This window comes from Pecten maximus, chromosome 13 (genome assembly GCF_902652985.1).
Source record: "Pecten maximus chromosome 13, xPecMax1.1, whole genome shotgun sequence".
Lineage (NCBI taxonomy): Eukaryota > Metazoa > Mollusca > Bivalvia > Pectinida > Pectinidae > Pecten > Pecten maximus.
Window position 1 is genome coordinate 30,195,709 of NC_047027.1, and position 18,563 is coordinate 30,214,271.

Here is an 18,563-nt window from a genome sequence, read left to right on the forward strand (position 1 = left end):
TCAAAACTATGATATATGGATAGATGGTAGCTTAATCAATAATATGATTAAAAAATGGTGAAAATATATAAATATTTGACAGAGTTATACTTATGTGAAATTAGCAATCTCGCAACCTAGCGCTCGGGATGAGCCGTAATCTTGTTATTTGCAATTATATGACCGCCCGGGATTTCATTTTTATCCAGACACAATTAAAACTATAATATATGGATAGATAATAGCTTTATTAATAATATGATACAAAATTGTGAAAAAATATCAATATTTCACAGAGTTATAGCTACGATCTCGCTACCTCGCGCTCGGGATGAGTCATAATCTTGTTATTTGCAATTATACGACCGCCCGGGCTTTCATTTTTATCAAGACACTATCAAAACTATGATATATGGATAGATGGTAGCTTAATCAATAATATGATTAAAAAATGGTGAAAATATATAAATATTTGACAGAGTTATACTTATGTGAAATTAGCAATCTCGCAACCTAGCGCTCGGGATGAGCCGTAATCTTGTTATTTGCAATTATATGACCGCCCGGGATTTCATTTTTATCCAGACACAATTAAAACTATAATATATGGATAGATAATAGCTTTATTAATAATATGATACAAAATTGTGAAAAAATATCAATATTTCACAGAGTTATAGCTACGATCTCGCTACCTCGCGCTCGGGATGAGTCATAATCTTGTTATTTGCAATTATACGACCGCCCGGGCTTTCATTTTTATCAAGACACTATCAAAACTATGATATATGGATAGATGGTAGCTTAATCAATAATATGATAAAAAAATTGTGAAAATATATCAATATTTGATAGAGTTATACTTATGTGAAATTAGCGATCTCGCAACCTCGCGCTCGGTATGAGCCGTAATCTTGTTATTTGCAATTATACGACCGCCCGGGCTTTTATTTATATCCAGACACTATTAAAACTATAATATATGGATAGATAATAGCTTTATCAATAATATGGTAAAAAATTGTGAAAAAAAATCAATATTTCACAGAGTTATAGCTACGATCTCGCAACCTAGCGCTCTGGATTAGCCATAATCTTGTTATTTGCACTTTTACGACCGCCCGGGCTTATATTTATATCAAGACGCTATTAAAACTATAATATACGGATAGATGGTAGCTTTATTCATAATATGATCAAAAGTGGTGAAAAATTTCAATATTTGAGTTATGGCTGTTACATGTATTTGCATTTATACGACCGCCTGGGCTAAGTATGGGATCGTTTGGATGGTTGGTTAATTGTTTTGTTAAATTAAATGCAAAGTTTGCTATCATTTACAGAAGGAAATGCTTGAAATATTATGCATTTTACAAGTATGAAATTTCCTATGCCGTTACATAGGCTACAGACTTGTTATTTCATTTTCTGGACCGCCCGGTACTTACTATGTACACAATATAAGTATTTATAGAGAAATTAAGGTGTTTAAGTATCATAAATCTTATTTCATGGACATATACTTAATCATCATCTTTGAAGTTCACATTTGCGGCTTTTCGAAGGAACTTCAGACTTTATTCATGTAAGCACTATCCATAAATGTAAATGATAATTCAATAGAGTAAGTATACAACGTAAACAAAACGTATGTAACTGTCCAATATCTTTCGAAATACTTTTCCTATACCTCTCTTTATCATTTTTGTTAAATTCCTGAGTTTTGAGGGGGGACTCTGTAATTGATTAATTCATTTGTTTAATTGGTCACGTCACACAAAATCATTTAAAACAATATTTATCCTATTCACAAAATTATGAGTGCCGTCCCATATTTGCAGAGTATTTGTGTATATTCATTTCATTATTATTTATAACGACAATTTCTTCCGCCTGCATACACGCTTCGTTTCATGTTTTCATCTATTTTATCAATGTCAGACTGTAAATCATAAATTTGGCAGTGTTTACCCTGATGCAAACCTAGACATATGATTTACGTTTTTTATTTGACATATATATTGTGTCTTAGAAAATTGTCTTGTTTGACGTGTTAGTTAGCAGAGAAATCGGTTGTTATTTGCGAACATAATATTATGAATTGTTGTTTTAAAGCAATAATTGTCACCAGCCGGCATAATGTAAAGAGGCGTCACCTTGTCTGGGTGGTATGTTTTTTGTAATTGGGAAATATACATGCATCATTTATAACACGTGACATTTCGTGCCTCGAAAACGATTGGGCAAGTGTATCACGTGGTAATTATGCATAGCAGTAGAATTCAGCGGACTTACTATCCAATTGATCATCAATTAGCTACTGGCCATCACCATTGACAGCATCTTTACTCAAACGAAGATTCACTGTCAATACCTACTCCAGGATAGCCGTTATCACAAAACTTCTTACCTCTAAGATCGCTCTGATATATATATATATTTTTTTGCCTGTTCCAAACATTATCATTCGAACTTGAATCAGTTTTCTGTAATTTATATTATATACATTTCACTGTTAAGAAACTCAAGCTTAAGAAGTTCTTAAGCTAAGATTTTTTTTTGTGATTTGGAAGGATGTCAAGGTATATACATTTAACTTCATTTTACATCACACCTTTTAGTCAACAATAGATATCTATATATAAAAAATAACAAAAAACTTCTTCAGGCGGACTACCTTTGTTTGAAACATGATGTCAATGGTTTTAATCAGAGTTAGGGCTTTTTTTAAGAAAAAATGAAATTTGTATTAATGCATATATTTTGCATTCAAAATATTGTGGACATGATATAGGTATTATGACTGTCATCGCTTTGCATAAATCGTCTGATGACTCAATATTAAGTGGTATACATATATATGTGATATATACATGTATTTCTTTCTGAATCAACGTCTTGAATTAATTTGTAGAACTTCCGAAACTTAAAAACAAAAACAAACAAAAAATGTTTATCATCAATATACGTCAAAACAATTTTGGAAGTTGCGATGAGTTGTTCTTCGGACTGAGTTATCATATGTGTGTTATACTCTTCGTGTGTTTGTGTATTTATATGAAAAATAAGTCTATGTGTCAGAAATGCACAAGGATGGTTTTCTTATTGTAAACATTCCAAAATTCTCAGTTACATTCTCAGGTACATCATGTATCATTTTTTTGGTCACATCGCGCTAAATCCCGTACGCTATTGGTTGTTTCGACTTAAACTGAAAAAACTTGCGTCATTTAAAATTTAAAATATCTGAAAATATGCATTTTACACACCAATAAACGACCCCCCCCCCCCCCCCCCCCCCCCCAAAAAAAAATAAATAAAAAATAAAAAAACGAATTATTCCTTACATATATCAATGTAACTTATTATTCAATATAAGAATCTTGTGCAAACAAAGAACAAAGGAAGTATCATTGATATTATTTAAAAAAAAAAAAAAAAAAAAGGTATTCTATATACCTGTTTAATTTAGATTAAACATATCTAGTTGCCATTAAAAGCAAATGGATTTGGCACAACTTACATGAACATTATAGACGCCATTTCCTAATAATATTATTACACATATATAAAGATGACTTAAATATTGATACGTATTTACAATATTATTTAATGAGAAAAGCAGAAAGAAGGACAGTGAAGGTGGGAGAGATCAAGGTATGTCGATGAATTAAAGGAAAATGGTACATTTTATGATTGCACACAAACTAGCATACACACACAACTTTCAATATACTTTCTATATTCTATATAACAATTTAATATACAGATCTGTTTTTTTTTTAAAATAGAAATGCGTTTTTTTCATATTTGATCCATATCCTTATTAAAGAGATATTTGTATTCAGTTTTCGATATCTAGATGTATCTTTTTATCAATATGAAATAGAGATTAATCAATTGAAATAGAAATGATTTAATTTCTATATTCAACAAAGCATAACAGCAGGTCATAGGCCATACTTTAATTACCACTTTGATATACACTTTGTAACTTGGACAAAATTAGCCATATATACATGCATATATAGCATTTTTGCACTAAACATTTGGAGTCATTAAATAGATCGTGGCTATATGATTTAATTTCACATTCAATGTTCTTCTGTATCATTCACAATTTATTATGTTGTTCTGTATCTAACACAAACTAATAATATAATTTTAAAAGCATATGCGTACAGTTCCAAATCACATTGTACAACAATCGAAAATAATAGAAAAGAAAAAAAAGTTAATTCGACTTGAAAATAACTGTAACTGTGATTTTTTTTATGGAAACCAAAACGATTACATACACACATATACATGTACATGATAAAAATGTAGAGACAACAATGGCGGATTAAGTTCAACATTTCACTTCCGGGTCGTTGTACACGAATGTAGTTCATAAGCAAATGTTAATTGTTTCTATATTTGTTCAATTTTTCTTCAAAACCTTCATCATTTAAGCATATATTTGTAGTACATTTTCTGTTCAGGCGGGAAATTTAGCTTTAAACATAGTTTATTTTTCCCGAAGCAAATTGAAACAATGCATGACATGAGTATTAATTTTTGTAATTGTTTGAGTTACGGCGATTTAGAAAATCCGGCCTTTTATAATTGTTATAATTGGTATTTGGCTACCGCCCGGCCGTACATCTTACTGCCCGGGCTTTCATGCGTGGTTAAATATCCCCACCGATGAACAGAACATGTAGTGTATAGGTCAAGGAAGTGAAATCAAAAAGAATTATGAAAATATCTGTAAAATTGTTTGAGTTACGGCGATTTAGAAAATCCGGCCTTTTATAATTGTTATAATTGGTATTTGGCTACCGCCCGGCCGTACATCTTACTGCCCGGGCTTTCATGCGTGGTTAAATATCCCCACCGATGAACAGAACATGTAGTGTATAGGTCAAGGAAGTGAAATCAAAAAGAATTATGAAAATATCTGTAAAATTGTTTGAGTTACGGCGATTTAGAAAATCCGGCCTTTTATAATTGTTATAATTGGTATTTGGCTACCGCCCGGCCGTACATCTTACTGCCCGGGCTTTCATGCGTGGTTAAATATCCCCACCGATGAACAGAACATGTAGTGTATAGGTCAAGGAAGTGAAATCAAAAAGAATTATGAAAATATCTGTAAAATTGTTTGAGTTACGGCGATTTAGAAAATCCGGCCTTTTATAATTGTTATAATTGGTATTTGGCTACCGCCCGGCCGTACATCTTACTGCCCGGGCTTTCATGCGTGGTTAAATATCCCCACCGATGAACAGAACATGTAGTGTATAGGTCAAGGAAGTGAAATCAAAAAGAATTATGAAAATATCTGTAAAATTGTTTGAGTTACGGCGATTTAGAAAATCCGGCCTTTTATAATTGTTATAATTGGTATTTGGCTACCGCCCGGCCGTACATCTTACTGCCCGGGCTTTCATGCGTGGTTAAATATCCCCACCGATGAACAGAACATGTAGTGTATAGGTCAAGGAAGTGAAATCAAAAAGAATTATGAAAATATCTGTAAAATTGTTTGAGTTACGGCGATTTAGAAAATCCGGCCTTTTATAATTGTTATAATTGGTATTTGGCTACCGCCCGGCCGTACATCTTACTGCCCGGGCTTTCATGCGTGGTTAAATAACCCCCACCGATGAACAGAACATGTAGTGTATAGGTCAAGGAAGTGAAATCAAAAAGAATTATGAAAATATCTGTAAAATTGTTTGAGTTACGGCGATTTAGAAAATCCGGCCTTTTATAATTGTTATAATTGGTATTTGGCTACCGCCCGGCCGTACATCTTACTGCCCGGGCTTTCATGCGTGGTTAAATATCCCCACCGATGAACAGAACATGTAGTGTATAGGTCAAGGAAGTGAAATCAAAAAGAATTATGAAAATATCTGTAAAATTGTTTGAGTTACGGCGATTTAGAAAATCCGGCCTTTTATAATTGTTATAATTGGTATTTGGCTACCGCCCGGCCGTACATCTTACTGCCCGGGCTTTCATGCGTGGTTAAATATCCCCACCGATGAACAGAACATGTAGTGTATAGGTCAAGGAAGTGAAATCAAAAAGAATTATGAAAATATCTGTAAAATTGTTTGAGTTACGGCGATTTAGAAAATCCGGCCTTTTATAATTGTTATAATTGGTATTTGGCTACCGCCCGGCCGTACATCTTACTGCCCGGGCTTTCATGCGTGGTTAAATATCCCCACCGATGAACAGAACATGTAGTGTATAGGTCAAGGAAGTGAAATCAAAAAGAATTATGAAAATATCTGTAAAATTGTTTGAGTTACGGCGATTTAGAAAATCCGGCCTTTTATAATTGTTATAATTGGTATTTGGCTACCGCCCGGCCGTACATCTTACTGCCCGGGCTTTCATGCGTGGTTAAATATCCCCACCGATGAACAGAACATGTAGTGTATAGGTCAAGGAAGTGAAATCAAAAAGAATTATGAAAATATCTGTAAAATTGTTTGAGTTACGGCGATTTAGAAAATCCGGCCTTTTATAATTGTTATAATTGGTATTTGGCTACCGCCCGGCCGTACATCTTACTGCCCGGGCTTTCATGCGTGGTTAAATATCCCCACCGGTGAACAGAACATGTAGTGTATAGGTCAAGGAAGTGAAATCAAAAAGAATTATGAAAATATCTGTAAAATTGTTTGAGTTACGGCGATTTAGAAAATCCGGCCTTTTATAATTGTTATAATTGGTATTTGGCTACCGCCCGGCCGTACATCTTACTGCCCGGGCTTTCATGCGTGGTTAAATATCCCCACCGATGAACAGAACATGTAGTGTATAGGTCAAGGAAGTGAAATCAAAAAGAATTATGAAAATATCTGTAAAATTGTTTGAGTTACGGCGATTTAGAAAATCCGGCCTTTTATAATTGTTATAATTGGTATTTGGCTACCGCCCGGCCGTACATCTTACTGCCCGGGCTTTCATGCGTGGTTAAATATCCCCACCGATGAACAGAACATGTAGTGTATAGGTCAAGGAAGTGAAATCAAAAAGAATTATGAAAATATCTGTAAAATTGTTTGAGTTACGGCGATTTAGAAAATCCGGCCTTTTATAATTGTTATAATTGGTATTTGGCTACCGCCCGGCCGTACATCTTACTGCCCGGGCTTTCATGCGTGGTTAAATATCCCCACCGATGAACAGAACATGTAGTGTATAGGTCAAGGAAGTGAAATCAAAAAGAATTATGAAAATATCTGTAAAATTGTTTGAGTTACGGCGATTTAGAAAATCCGGCCTTTTATAATTGTTATAATTGGTATTTGGCTACCGCCCGGCCGTACATCTTACTGCCCGGGCTTTCATGCGTGGTTAAATATCCCCACCGATGAACAGAACATGTAGTGTATAGGTCAAGGAAGTGAAATCAAAAAGAATTATGAAAATATCTGTAAAATTGTTTGAGTTACGGCGATTTAGAAAATCCGGCCTTTTATAATTGTTATAATTGGTATTTGGCTACCGCCCGGCCGTACATCTTACCGCCCGGGCTTTCATGCGTGGTTAAATATCCCCACCGATGAACAGAACATGTAGTGTATAGGTCAAGGAAGTGAAATCAAAAAGAATTATGAAAATATCTGTAAAATTGTTTGAGTTACGGCGATTTAGAAAATCCGGCCTTTTATAATTGTTATAAGTGGTATTTGGCTACCGCCCGGCCGTACATCTTACTGCCCGGGCTTTCATGCGTGGTTAAATATCCCCACCGATGAACAGAACATGTAGTGTATAGGTCAAGGAAGTGAAATCAAAAAGAATTATGAAAATATCTGTAAAATTGTTTGAGTTACGGCGATTTAGAAAATCCGGCCTTTTATAATTGTTATAATTGGTATTTGGCTACCGCCCGGCCGTACATCTTACTGCCCGGGCTTTCATGCGTGGTTAAATATCCCCACCGATGAACAGAACATGTAGTGTATAGGTCAAGGAAGTGAAATCAAAAAGAATTATGAAAATATCTGTAAAATTGTTTGAGTTACGGCGATTTAGAAAATCCGGCCTTTTATAATTGTTATAATTGGTATTTGGCTACCGCCCGGCCGTACATCTTACTGCCCGGGCTTTCATGCGTGGTTAAATATCCCCACCGATGAACAGAACATGTAGTGTATAGGTCAAGGAAGTGAAATCAAAAAGAATTATGAAAATATCTGTAAAATTGTTTGAGTTACGGCGATTTAGAAAATCCGGCCTTTTATAATTGTTATAATTGGTATTTGGCTACCGCCCGGCCGTACATCTTACTGCCCGGGCTTTCATGCGTGGTTAAATATCCCCACCGATGAACAGAACATGTAGTGTATAGGTCAAGGAAGTGAAATCAAAAAGAATTATGAAAATATCTGTAAAATTGTTTGAGTTACGGCGATTTAGAAAATCCGGCCTTTTATAATTGTTATAATTGGTATTTGGCTACCGCCCGGCCGTACATCTTACTGCCCGGGCTTTCATGCGTGGTTAAATATCCCCACCGATGAACAGAACATGTAGTGTATAGGTCAAGGAAGTGAAATCAAAAAGAATTATGAAAATATCTGTAAAATTGTTTGAGTTACGGCGATTTAGAAAATCCGGCCTTTTATAATTGTTATAATTGGTATTTGGCTACCGCCCGGCCGTACATCTTACTGCCCGGGCTTTCATGCGTGGTTAAATATCCCCACCGATGAACAGAACATGTAGTGTATAGGTCAAGGAAGTGAAATCAAAAAGAATTATGAAAATATCTGTAAAATTGTTTGAGTTACGGCGATTTAGAAAATCCGGCCTTTTATAATTGTTATAATTGGTATTTGGCTACCGCCCGGCCGTACATCTTACTGCCCGGGCTTTCATGCGTGGTTAAATATCCCCACCGATGAACAGAACATGTAGTGTATAGGTCAAGGAAGTGAAATCAAAAAGAATTATGAAAATATCTGTAAAATTGTTTGAGTTACGGCGATTTAGAAAATCCGGCCTTTTATAATTGTTATAATTGGTATTTGGCTACCGCCCGGCCGTACATCTTACTGCCCGGGCTTTCATGCGTGGTTAAATATCCCCACCGATGAACAGAACATGTAGTGTATAGGTCAAGGAAGTGAAATCAAAAAGAATTATGAAAATATCTGTAAAATTGTTTGAGTTACGGCGATTTAGAAAATCCGGCCTTTTATAATTGTTATAATTGGTATTTGGCTACCGCCCGGCCGTACATCTTACTGCCCGGGCTTTCATGCGTGGTTAAATATCCCCACCGATGAACAGAACATGTAGTGTATAGGTCAAGGAAGTGAAATCAAAAAGAATTATGAAAATATCTGTAAAATTGTTTGAGTTACGGCGATTTAGAAAATCCGGCCTTTTATAATTGTTATAATTGGTATTTGGCTACCGCCCGGCCGTACATCTTACTGCCCGGGCTTTCATGCGTGGTTAAATATCCCCACCGATGAACAGAACATGTAGTGTATAGGTCAAGGAAGTGAAATCAAAAAGAATTATGAAAATATCTGTAAAATTGTTTGAGTTACGGCGATTTAGAAAATCCGGCCTTTTATAATTGTTATAATTGGTATTTGGCTACCGCCCGGCCGTACATCTTACTGCCCGGGCTTTCATGCGTGGTTAAATATCCCCACCGATGAACAGAACATGTAGTGTATAGGTCAAGGAAGTGAAATCAAAAAGAATTATGAAAATATCTGTAAAATTGTTTGAGTTACGGCGATTTAGAAAATCCGGCCTTTTATAATTGTTATAATTGGTATTTGGCTACCGCCCGGCCGTACATCTTACTGCCCGGGCTTTCATGCGTGGTTAAATATCCCCACCGATGAACAGAACATGTAGTGTATAGGTCAAGGAAGTGAAATCAAAAAGAATTATGAAAATATCTGTAAAATTGTTTGAGTTACGGCGATTTAGAAAATCCGGCCTTTTATAATTGTTATAATTGGTATTTGGCTACCGCCCGGCCGTACATCTTACTGCCCGGGCTTTCATGCGTGGTTAAATATCCCCACCGATGAACAGAACATGTAGTGTATAGGTCAAGGAAGTGAAATCAAAAAGAATTATGAAAATATCTGTGAAATTGTTTGAGTTACGGCGATTTAGAAAATCCGGCTAGGTTGCGAGACATAGCCATAGCTCTGCCAAATATTGATATTTTTTTATCATTTTTGATCATATTATTGATAAAGCTACTATCTATCCATATATCATAGTTTTAATTGTGTCTGGATATAAATAAAAGCCCGGGCGGGCGTATAAATGCAAATAACAAGATTATGGTTCATCCCGAGCGCTAGGTTACGAGATCGCTAATTTCACATAAGTATAACTCTGTCAAATATTGATATATTTTCACAATTTTTTACCATATTATTGATTAAGCTACCATCTATCCATATATCATAGTTTTGATAGTGTCTTGATATAAATGAAAGCCCGGGCGGTCGTATAATTGCAAATAACAAGATTATGGCCCATCCCGGGCGCTAGGTTGCGAGGTCGTAGCTATAACTCTGTGAAATATTGATATTTTTTCATAATTTTTTACCATATTATTGATAAAGCTATTATCTATCCATATATTATAGCTTTAATTGTGTCTGGATAAAAATAAAAGCCCGGGCGGACGTATAAATGCAAATAACAAGATTATGGCTCATCCCGAGCGCTAGGTTGCGAGATCGCTAATTTCACATAGCTATAACTCTGTCAAATATTAATATATTTTCACCATTTTTTGCCATATTATTGATTAAGCTACCATCTATCCATATATAATAGGTTAAATAGTGTTTGGATATAAATAAAAGCCCGGGCGGTCAATATATATTCCCCGGGCAGTACCGGGCAGCACCGGGCAGTACCGGGCGGTGCCGGGCAGTACCGGGCAGCACCGGGCTGTAATTAGTAGGAACCGCAATTTAAAGCTTATATTAATATTCTCGACATATTTTTTGTGATTTTTGAAAATTAAAATTCAGTTAGCATATGCTCACATAGACTGCAAATCGTTTTACTTACCAAAATGTAAATATATAGCATTAATGGTACGATGTTATGCAACGAACAGCTTCCTAGACGTTCCAATTCCCGAAGTGATGCTGACATTATAGACCGCCACAAACTGATGCAAACAATACAAGAGCAGAAAATATTCAATTACATATTCTATTAGTTTGATATTAATAGATGTATTCAGAGGATTCTTCTTTTGGTTTGTATAATTAGATTCCAGACTGATTGTTCGGTTATCTATATAGAATTATTGAGGCGTTATGTCAATGTATCAATAATCACTATATCGTATTGACAAGGACGTAGAATCGGTGATGAAACAAGTCAATAGTCCATTCCGTGTTTACGAAGGCAGTTTTTGTCTGGTTTTCATATTGTACTTTCACCGCCACCTAGCGGAGATCGAGAGTCATCACTCTTTTTCGGTATAGCCGTGTGATATTCTTTTGGACGCGGATATGACGCGGCAGGTTGCGTTACAGGTCAAGATGAAGTATGTGATTGGTCAATGTAACGGCAAAAGCAAAATGCAGATATGCAGTTAAAAACGAAACAAAGTTAAGATTGAATGCAAGATGAATAAGTGGATACATGTATCTGTTCAAATGACACATCAATGCAATTATATTCCTGATTCAAATACAGTCTTATTATCACCAAAATTGATTCAAACTGATATAATTTTGTTATCCGTGCTGAAACGCATTAGTTCGTTGATTTATTTCACCAGAAGTTTTACATTATAACCACCCGAATTAAAACTATGCCGTTTATCTTTTTTAGATATATTTCTTTTTTAGCTTTACTAACCTTTAATATTGTTCCTGTACTGGCCACCAAAGTATTTCCATTGGTTATCATTTACATTTAGAATAAACTCAATTATATCTACTATCTAAACTAATACATTTGTTTATGGTTCTCTAGATTTTAAGCAATTGTGCTAACACGATTGCTCATCAAATACACAAACTGCCTCTACCTATAGTATAAGGTCTAACCAGTTATAACCAATAATTTATGCTATTTATTCAGTATGACTTGGTTGTTGGTTCTGCTCCAGAAAAATGTACTTTTGGGTGAAATTTCTCTGTCTTAAACATAATATAGTCGCGAATATTATCTTTTACCCAGTATATGATTGATTTACATACATTTAAGATTTGTGATATTGCATTTTTAAAGAAACTTTTTCTAACTTCGTCAGCAATTGTACATATTTCCTAACTAGCAACAGTAACGACTGAACAAAAATTTATAACTAGTTTTTATCATTAGTTACTTGACCTGTACTTTGTTCCTTACAGAGAAATCCAACGTAAGAGACAGGCCGGAAGGACAAGAAACGAATAAGGCGTCCTCTAACCTTACGTTTGAGTAAGTAATAAAAATTCACTTTTGTCCATGTAACATTGACCCGGGGGAGAGGGGGCAGGCCGAATAGGGAATATATAGCAAATTCTTCAAAATCCTTCTTATGTTGGAATGACGTGATCTGTCAACACTTGGTCTGAAGCGTCTTTGGATGACGGCGATCCAAATTTATATTAAAACGTTTAGTCTAAGAGATGGGGCCAACTGGGGGAAATATAACACATTCTTTAAAATCCTACTTCTATTCAGATGAGTTTCTCCATATTTACTGAAATATACAGGTGATCGATACAGGCCCTACGGGCCTCTTGTTTCATAATACATGTCTTTGATATCGGTTATTATTCAGTTTTACGTTTTGATTTACTTTGAACAGTACTTACAGGCAAGTGACAACAGCAAGATCTACTGGGTAAATATTTCACAAAATGTCAAAATGATTTTAGAAAGTAGTAAGTGTAAACTTGATTTTAAAACACTTTTAAGGTACAGTGTATCTGTCTTTTTTAATTGAAAGAAATGTCGGTCTTAATGTTAATAACTATCCAATTCTGTATGATGTTTAATTGTTCTTTTTTCTGGCTTTATATCATCATATCACACATTATTACGTTTCCTTTGATTTACGTTTACTTTTGCTTGAGCTGGTGTGTAAAATGCTTCAGTGCTTGGTTGTGTTGTTTGCATTTGCTTAATATTTGCTTCTGCTACTTTACACAAAACTATGCAGTCGAAAACGAAAGAAAAGGAGAAATAAAAAGCAAGTTATGGAGTAAGTATTTATGGTATAAAATTCTGATGATTATAACATGAACTAGTTTTAAACCCTCACAGATATGCACTCATTCCAATTCAAAAGTAGTTACCGAATTACTCTCTTTCACTGACTAACAGATATTTGAAATAGGTTTACTAACAAGATGTTTTCTTAGATAACTTTTTTTACAAACTTCCTTCGCGACGACCATTTGGGGTTATAGCGCTTGGTCGAAATTTAGAAATTTGTCAGCGCTCAAGCAACTTCATTTTAACAGGATTTTGAACAAACTTCACATAATGGTAAAGAACTAGAATATCTCGAACGAGATCGTGTTTATCGTGTTTCAGAGTGTCAAAATCAAGGTAACTGTTACTATTTAAAGATAGCATTTCAATGTTTTAGTGACTTCAGTATTTAAAGTGTTTTAATCAAACATTATATCTTGGTCAAGTATGAGAATACCTCAAAAAAGTTGGCTTCAGAATGCATTATATAACATTTCAGTGGATATACTTGGCACGTGAGGGGGGGGGGGGGGGGGGGGGGGGTAAACGCAACAGCAAAACAAGAAAGCACAAATTGTGTTTATTTCAACAATTAATCATATTTTTTTAGACTTGATAGATATCACATCATAAATACATGTAATTGTGCATTTCTTTATTTCGGAACACATATCAAGCATCATCTGAATAATTATTTATAAAATTATGAATGTGCAATATTATGAATGAGTTATTGACGAAGTGAAACGTCCCGTAACGTCGGGTTGTAGTTATGACGTAACAGTTTTAGTTGGGCATCGTAAATATCGGTAAATTATGATAAAAAAAGGAATCGTCTAAAGACATTTATTTAACACGACTAATGCTTTACTTACCTCCTGCATGTCTATACATATCTGTACCTCGTATAGGATCACGTATTTATGTGTGGTTGTGTTTAATACAGACGTTCGTTTTAAAAACTGAAAATAAAGATATAACTTGTTAATTGTAAAATAATTTATTTCAGTCGCAATGACTACAGCTTTATATAGCAGCTTGTATGCTTTCTGTTTGATTTAGAAGTCCAACTTCTGCGAGTAAAATCAGGACAGGATTGGCGAACAACAAAGTTAGCGATTCCAATGAAAGGTGGTTAACATTTTGCATTGATTTGCTAGTCTCTTTTGTATCCATAATAGTGATAGATCCAGAGACATATGTACATATTTATGTTTCCACTCAATTCAGACTCAATGAACCTACCACAGTTAACTCGAGTCATTTTTCAATGAACTATATCAAGTCCGGCGTAGGAATACATTTGTCGAGCTTGGACTATATTTTTTAATTCCTTTTCAAAAGTGATCATATTTATATAAAATAAATTCCTTTAAAACTAATTTTTGTTTTAATTGCTTTTAAGTTTGTTCACGAAAGAAATCCTGAAAGTATTAACCATATATAGACGAAGAGTGATGACATACATTTCCGTGGTAGACTTGCACAAGTCCCTATTTGTCAAAGACAAAATATTGTACAAAATATCAAAAAAAAATATAAATATAAGGATTGAATAAAGTTATGTTGAGGTGTATGGGGGTATAAACCTCAATAGGTCTTGAGACAAATTTATTATCAATCCTTAAATATATGTGTATATGTGTCTCTGATAGATCAAACTATTTGATCAACATTTTTAATAGTTTATTTGAAATTTAGATCATAAACCTATTGTTATTCCCACTGCCTTCTAATATGATAAACAAGACTGACTTCTACTTAGGCTTAGTTTATAATTAAGACTTGATTTTATTTACAGTGACGGGGAAAAATCAACTCCCAGAGGAGGACACCTAGACATGGTACCACGTGATCGGAAACTGCCATCCCTGGCGAGAACCGGTGAACTAAAACCAATAGATTTTCCTCTCCGATCTCCGAATGATTCACTGAAACAAGAAAGCACGGAGGTAAAGAAATTAAAAAAGAAGAAACAAAAGAAAAACAAAAAGCAGAAGGAAAAAAATGAACAGGTAAAGACCATTGACTTAGATAATACTGCTCCTTTACCGAATCAAGTTGCCGAGAGCTCGCAACAAAGTTCCGATGGCAATACGCAAACTGAAACCAATACCGAAACTGAAAACGGACAAAAGACTCATGAGAAAGATTCTGATATGGAAAAGAATGAACGTGAAGGGCAGAAAGTTCGTGTGAGCTCGCGACAAAGTTCCGAGGGCAATACGCAAATTGAAACCAATACCGAAACTGAAAATGGACATGAGACGCCTGAGAAAAAGTCGGAGGAAAAAATGAAAAAAATGTAACCTGTGTGGCAAAGAAATGTGAATGATAGACATGAACTCACTACTACAAGACAATCAATTGATCTTTGCTCTTTTCCTATCATTCCTTAGTTTAATAAGATAAAGTTTTATTTTTTTAAACAATATTAGCATCAATTATGCTCATCATTGTTTAAGAGGGAAAATGAAATATTATTATCGCTTTACAATAAGAAAATTGAAAGGAGAACGTAACCGAGATATTGAGTTATTTGATAATAATTGTTTATGTAAAGACTAGTATTATCTTCTCATGTTTTTCGTATTCCTATTTGTTTCTATTATCTGTGATGATTTGTGTTCTGTTTTCTTTACAGCAAGAAAATGGAGATGAATAGGTATATCTGCACGTCCCTATCCTCATAGCTAGCTACCAAAACATAGCTGTTGTTTATCACCCATATACCTGCTTAATGTATATTTATTATATCACATAGCACGAGCATATAGCTAGATAAATAGAGTTTACGCAATGAATGGTTGTTGTATATGTTATTTCTCTTACTCAAGTTAGTTAGTTTTTCAAACGTTACAAAGACGCAAGCTTTAGCGAAAAATAAATAGCAAGAGTGGAAGAAATACCATATACAACAACCACGAGTTTGTGTGACCTGTTTCTACCACAATAGAAAAGCTATTCTGAGGACGAACTCGCCTGTTTTGTGTCAACTTGTGTTCTTTTCACAATATCAGGTGTGGTGTAAGGATATGACCTAGTTTTAAATGCCGCTAATTGATATGCAAAACTGACAAATTCGAAAATGTATGGAAATATAACAATTCATTCCAAATCATAACAAAATAAGGAGTAGGTTTTCTCTTTCAAAGCAATAAATTGATAATTATATTTCCAAGAATATAACGAAACAGCTGCGAACTACTTCTGGTGCGCTATCATTTCCAGGACATCGTGAAGCGGCCTTTAAGTGTTAGCCAATTAAATTGCATTGAACCACGTGATTAAAACGTAGTACCGGTCAAAGGTCACCGTGTCAACCAATAAAAATGCATTTCGAGTTTATTCCACCTGTGATATAAACTGAATATTATTCAACAGTTGTAATATTTTTCCGTGCCTTGGGAGTTGAATAACACCCACCTATTGTGGTAGAAATAGCTAGTGCATAACCTATATCACTTGTAAATGTGATTTCACTGTTTACCACACACCCTCAATATAATTTAATTCCGACCCACAAACTCCCTTGATATGATTTCGATCCTATCCACACTCACTTTCAATATGATTTCACCTCTACCCCCTCACACTCTCAATATATGATTTCACTCCTACCCACACTCACCCTCAATATGATTTCACTGTTGACCACACACACACACACACACACACAGTATCTAACATACATCACTTAAGTATAAACTCTGTAGATTAGGATTTAAGGATGCTTGGCAACAAGTTCGTCTTTTTGTAATATTATGCATGCAAATATATAAACATATTGTTTTTAAAATGTCCTGGCCTGGTGAGCTTACCTTTGTCGTCTTTGTGGTTATGGTAAGTGTATAATGCTTCTTGTATGTAACATGCACATATGTATATTATTTCAGGAATGTTGCTTGTATCTCAAAAGCCGTATCAATATAGGCTACGACAGCATACATGGAATATATTAATCATCAATATAGACTACGACAGCATACATGGAATATATTAATCATCAATATAGGCTACGACAGCATGCATGGAATATATTAATCATCAATATAGGCTACGATAGCATACATGGAATATATTAATCATCAATATAGGCTACGATAGCATACATGGAATATATAAATCATCAATATAGGCTACGATAGCATACATGGAATATATTAATCATCAATATAGGCTACGACAGCATGCATGGAATATATTAAGACAAATACTGTTAAAATTCAAACCATTCTAAAGAATAGCAGAATTCAAACAGTCAGATAAAGCGACTGTAAATTTAAAAATCACTTTTAGGCGCAATGTTTTAATTATAATTTCCTTAGATTACGAAAATTGAAGGGTCCTCAACCGTGTGTTTTAAAGACATAAGTCGGGGCAAATCAAATAGCATTACAATTCGGTAGGTTCTACAAGAATGGATATGTTACAACTCGCAAAGAGAACTCAGCGCGGATTTGATCGCTCGTATCTACACCATTCAGATTTCTTCGTGTAGCATTTTTCATCAACATTAACCGTGGTAAACTGTGTTTTAAAATCCGTCAACATATATTTAAAGAACCTTCTTTGAGGTATAAGCTCGTGTATCGCTAATTATAAAAGGGAAATCATCTGTTAATAGACAGGTGGTCCCTAAGGCAGGTTTGACTGTATTTTAGAGATGTGGTCTCTAAGGCAGGTTTGATTGTAGGTATAGACATGTGGTCTCTAAGGCAGGTTTGATTGTAGGTATAGACAGGTGGTCTCTTAAGACAGTTTTGATTGTAGGTATAGACAGGTGGTCTCTAAGGCAGGTTTGACTGTAGTTATAACAGGTGGTCTCTAAGGCAGGTTTGACTGTAGGTATAGACAGGTGGTCTCTAAGGCAGGTTTGACTGTATGTATAGATAGGTGGCCTCTAAGGCAGGTTTGACTGTATGTATAGACAGGTGGTCTCTAAGGCAGGTTTGAATATGTATAGATAGGTGGCCTCTAAGGCAGGTTTGACTGTATAGATAGGTGGTCTCTAAGGCAGGTTTGACTGTAGGTAAAGACAGGTGGTCTCTAAGGCAGGTTTTACTGTAGGTATAGATAGGTGGCCTCTAAGGCAGGTTTGACTGTATGTATAGACAGGTAGTCTCTAAGACAGGTTTGACTGTATGTATAGACAGGTAGTCTCTAAGGCATGTTTGACTGTATGTATAGACAGGTGGTCTCTAAGACAGGTTTGACTGTATGTATAAACAGGTAGTCTCTAAGACAGGTTTGACTGTATGTATAGACAGGTGGTCTCTAAGGCAGGTTTGGTTGTAGTTGTAGAAAGGTGGTCTCTAAGGCAGGTTTGACTGTATGTATAGACAGGTAGTCTCTAAGACAGGTTTGACTGTATG

At 35.0% G+C, this 18,563-nt stretch overlaps 1 protein-coding gene across 1 annotated transcript; it reads left to right on the forward strand.

Moving 5' to 3' along the window:
• The first annotated feature begins 12,325 nt into the window (after positions 1-12,325).
• LOC117341421 lies at positions 12,326-17,795 on the forward strand. Its single transcript, XM_033903271.1, has 6 exons — positions 12,326-12,426; positions 12,800-12,835; positions 13,154-13,195; positions 14,251-14,319; positions 14,990-15,203; positions 15,833-17,795. The coding sequence occupies exons 3-6, from the start codon at positions 13,191-13,193 to the stop codon at positions 15,851-15,853; spliced, it is 309 nt and encodes a 102-aa protein (XP_033759162.1). The 5' UTR covers positions 12,326-12,426; positions 12,800-12,835; positions 13,154-13,190; the 3' UTR covers positions 15,854-17,795.
• The last annotated feature ends 768 nt before the right edge of the window (positions 17,796-18,563 follow it).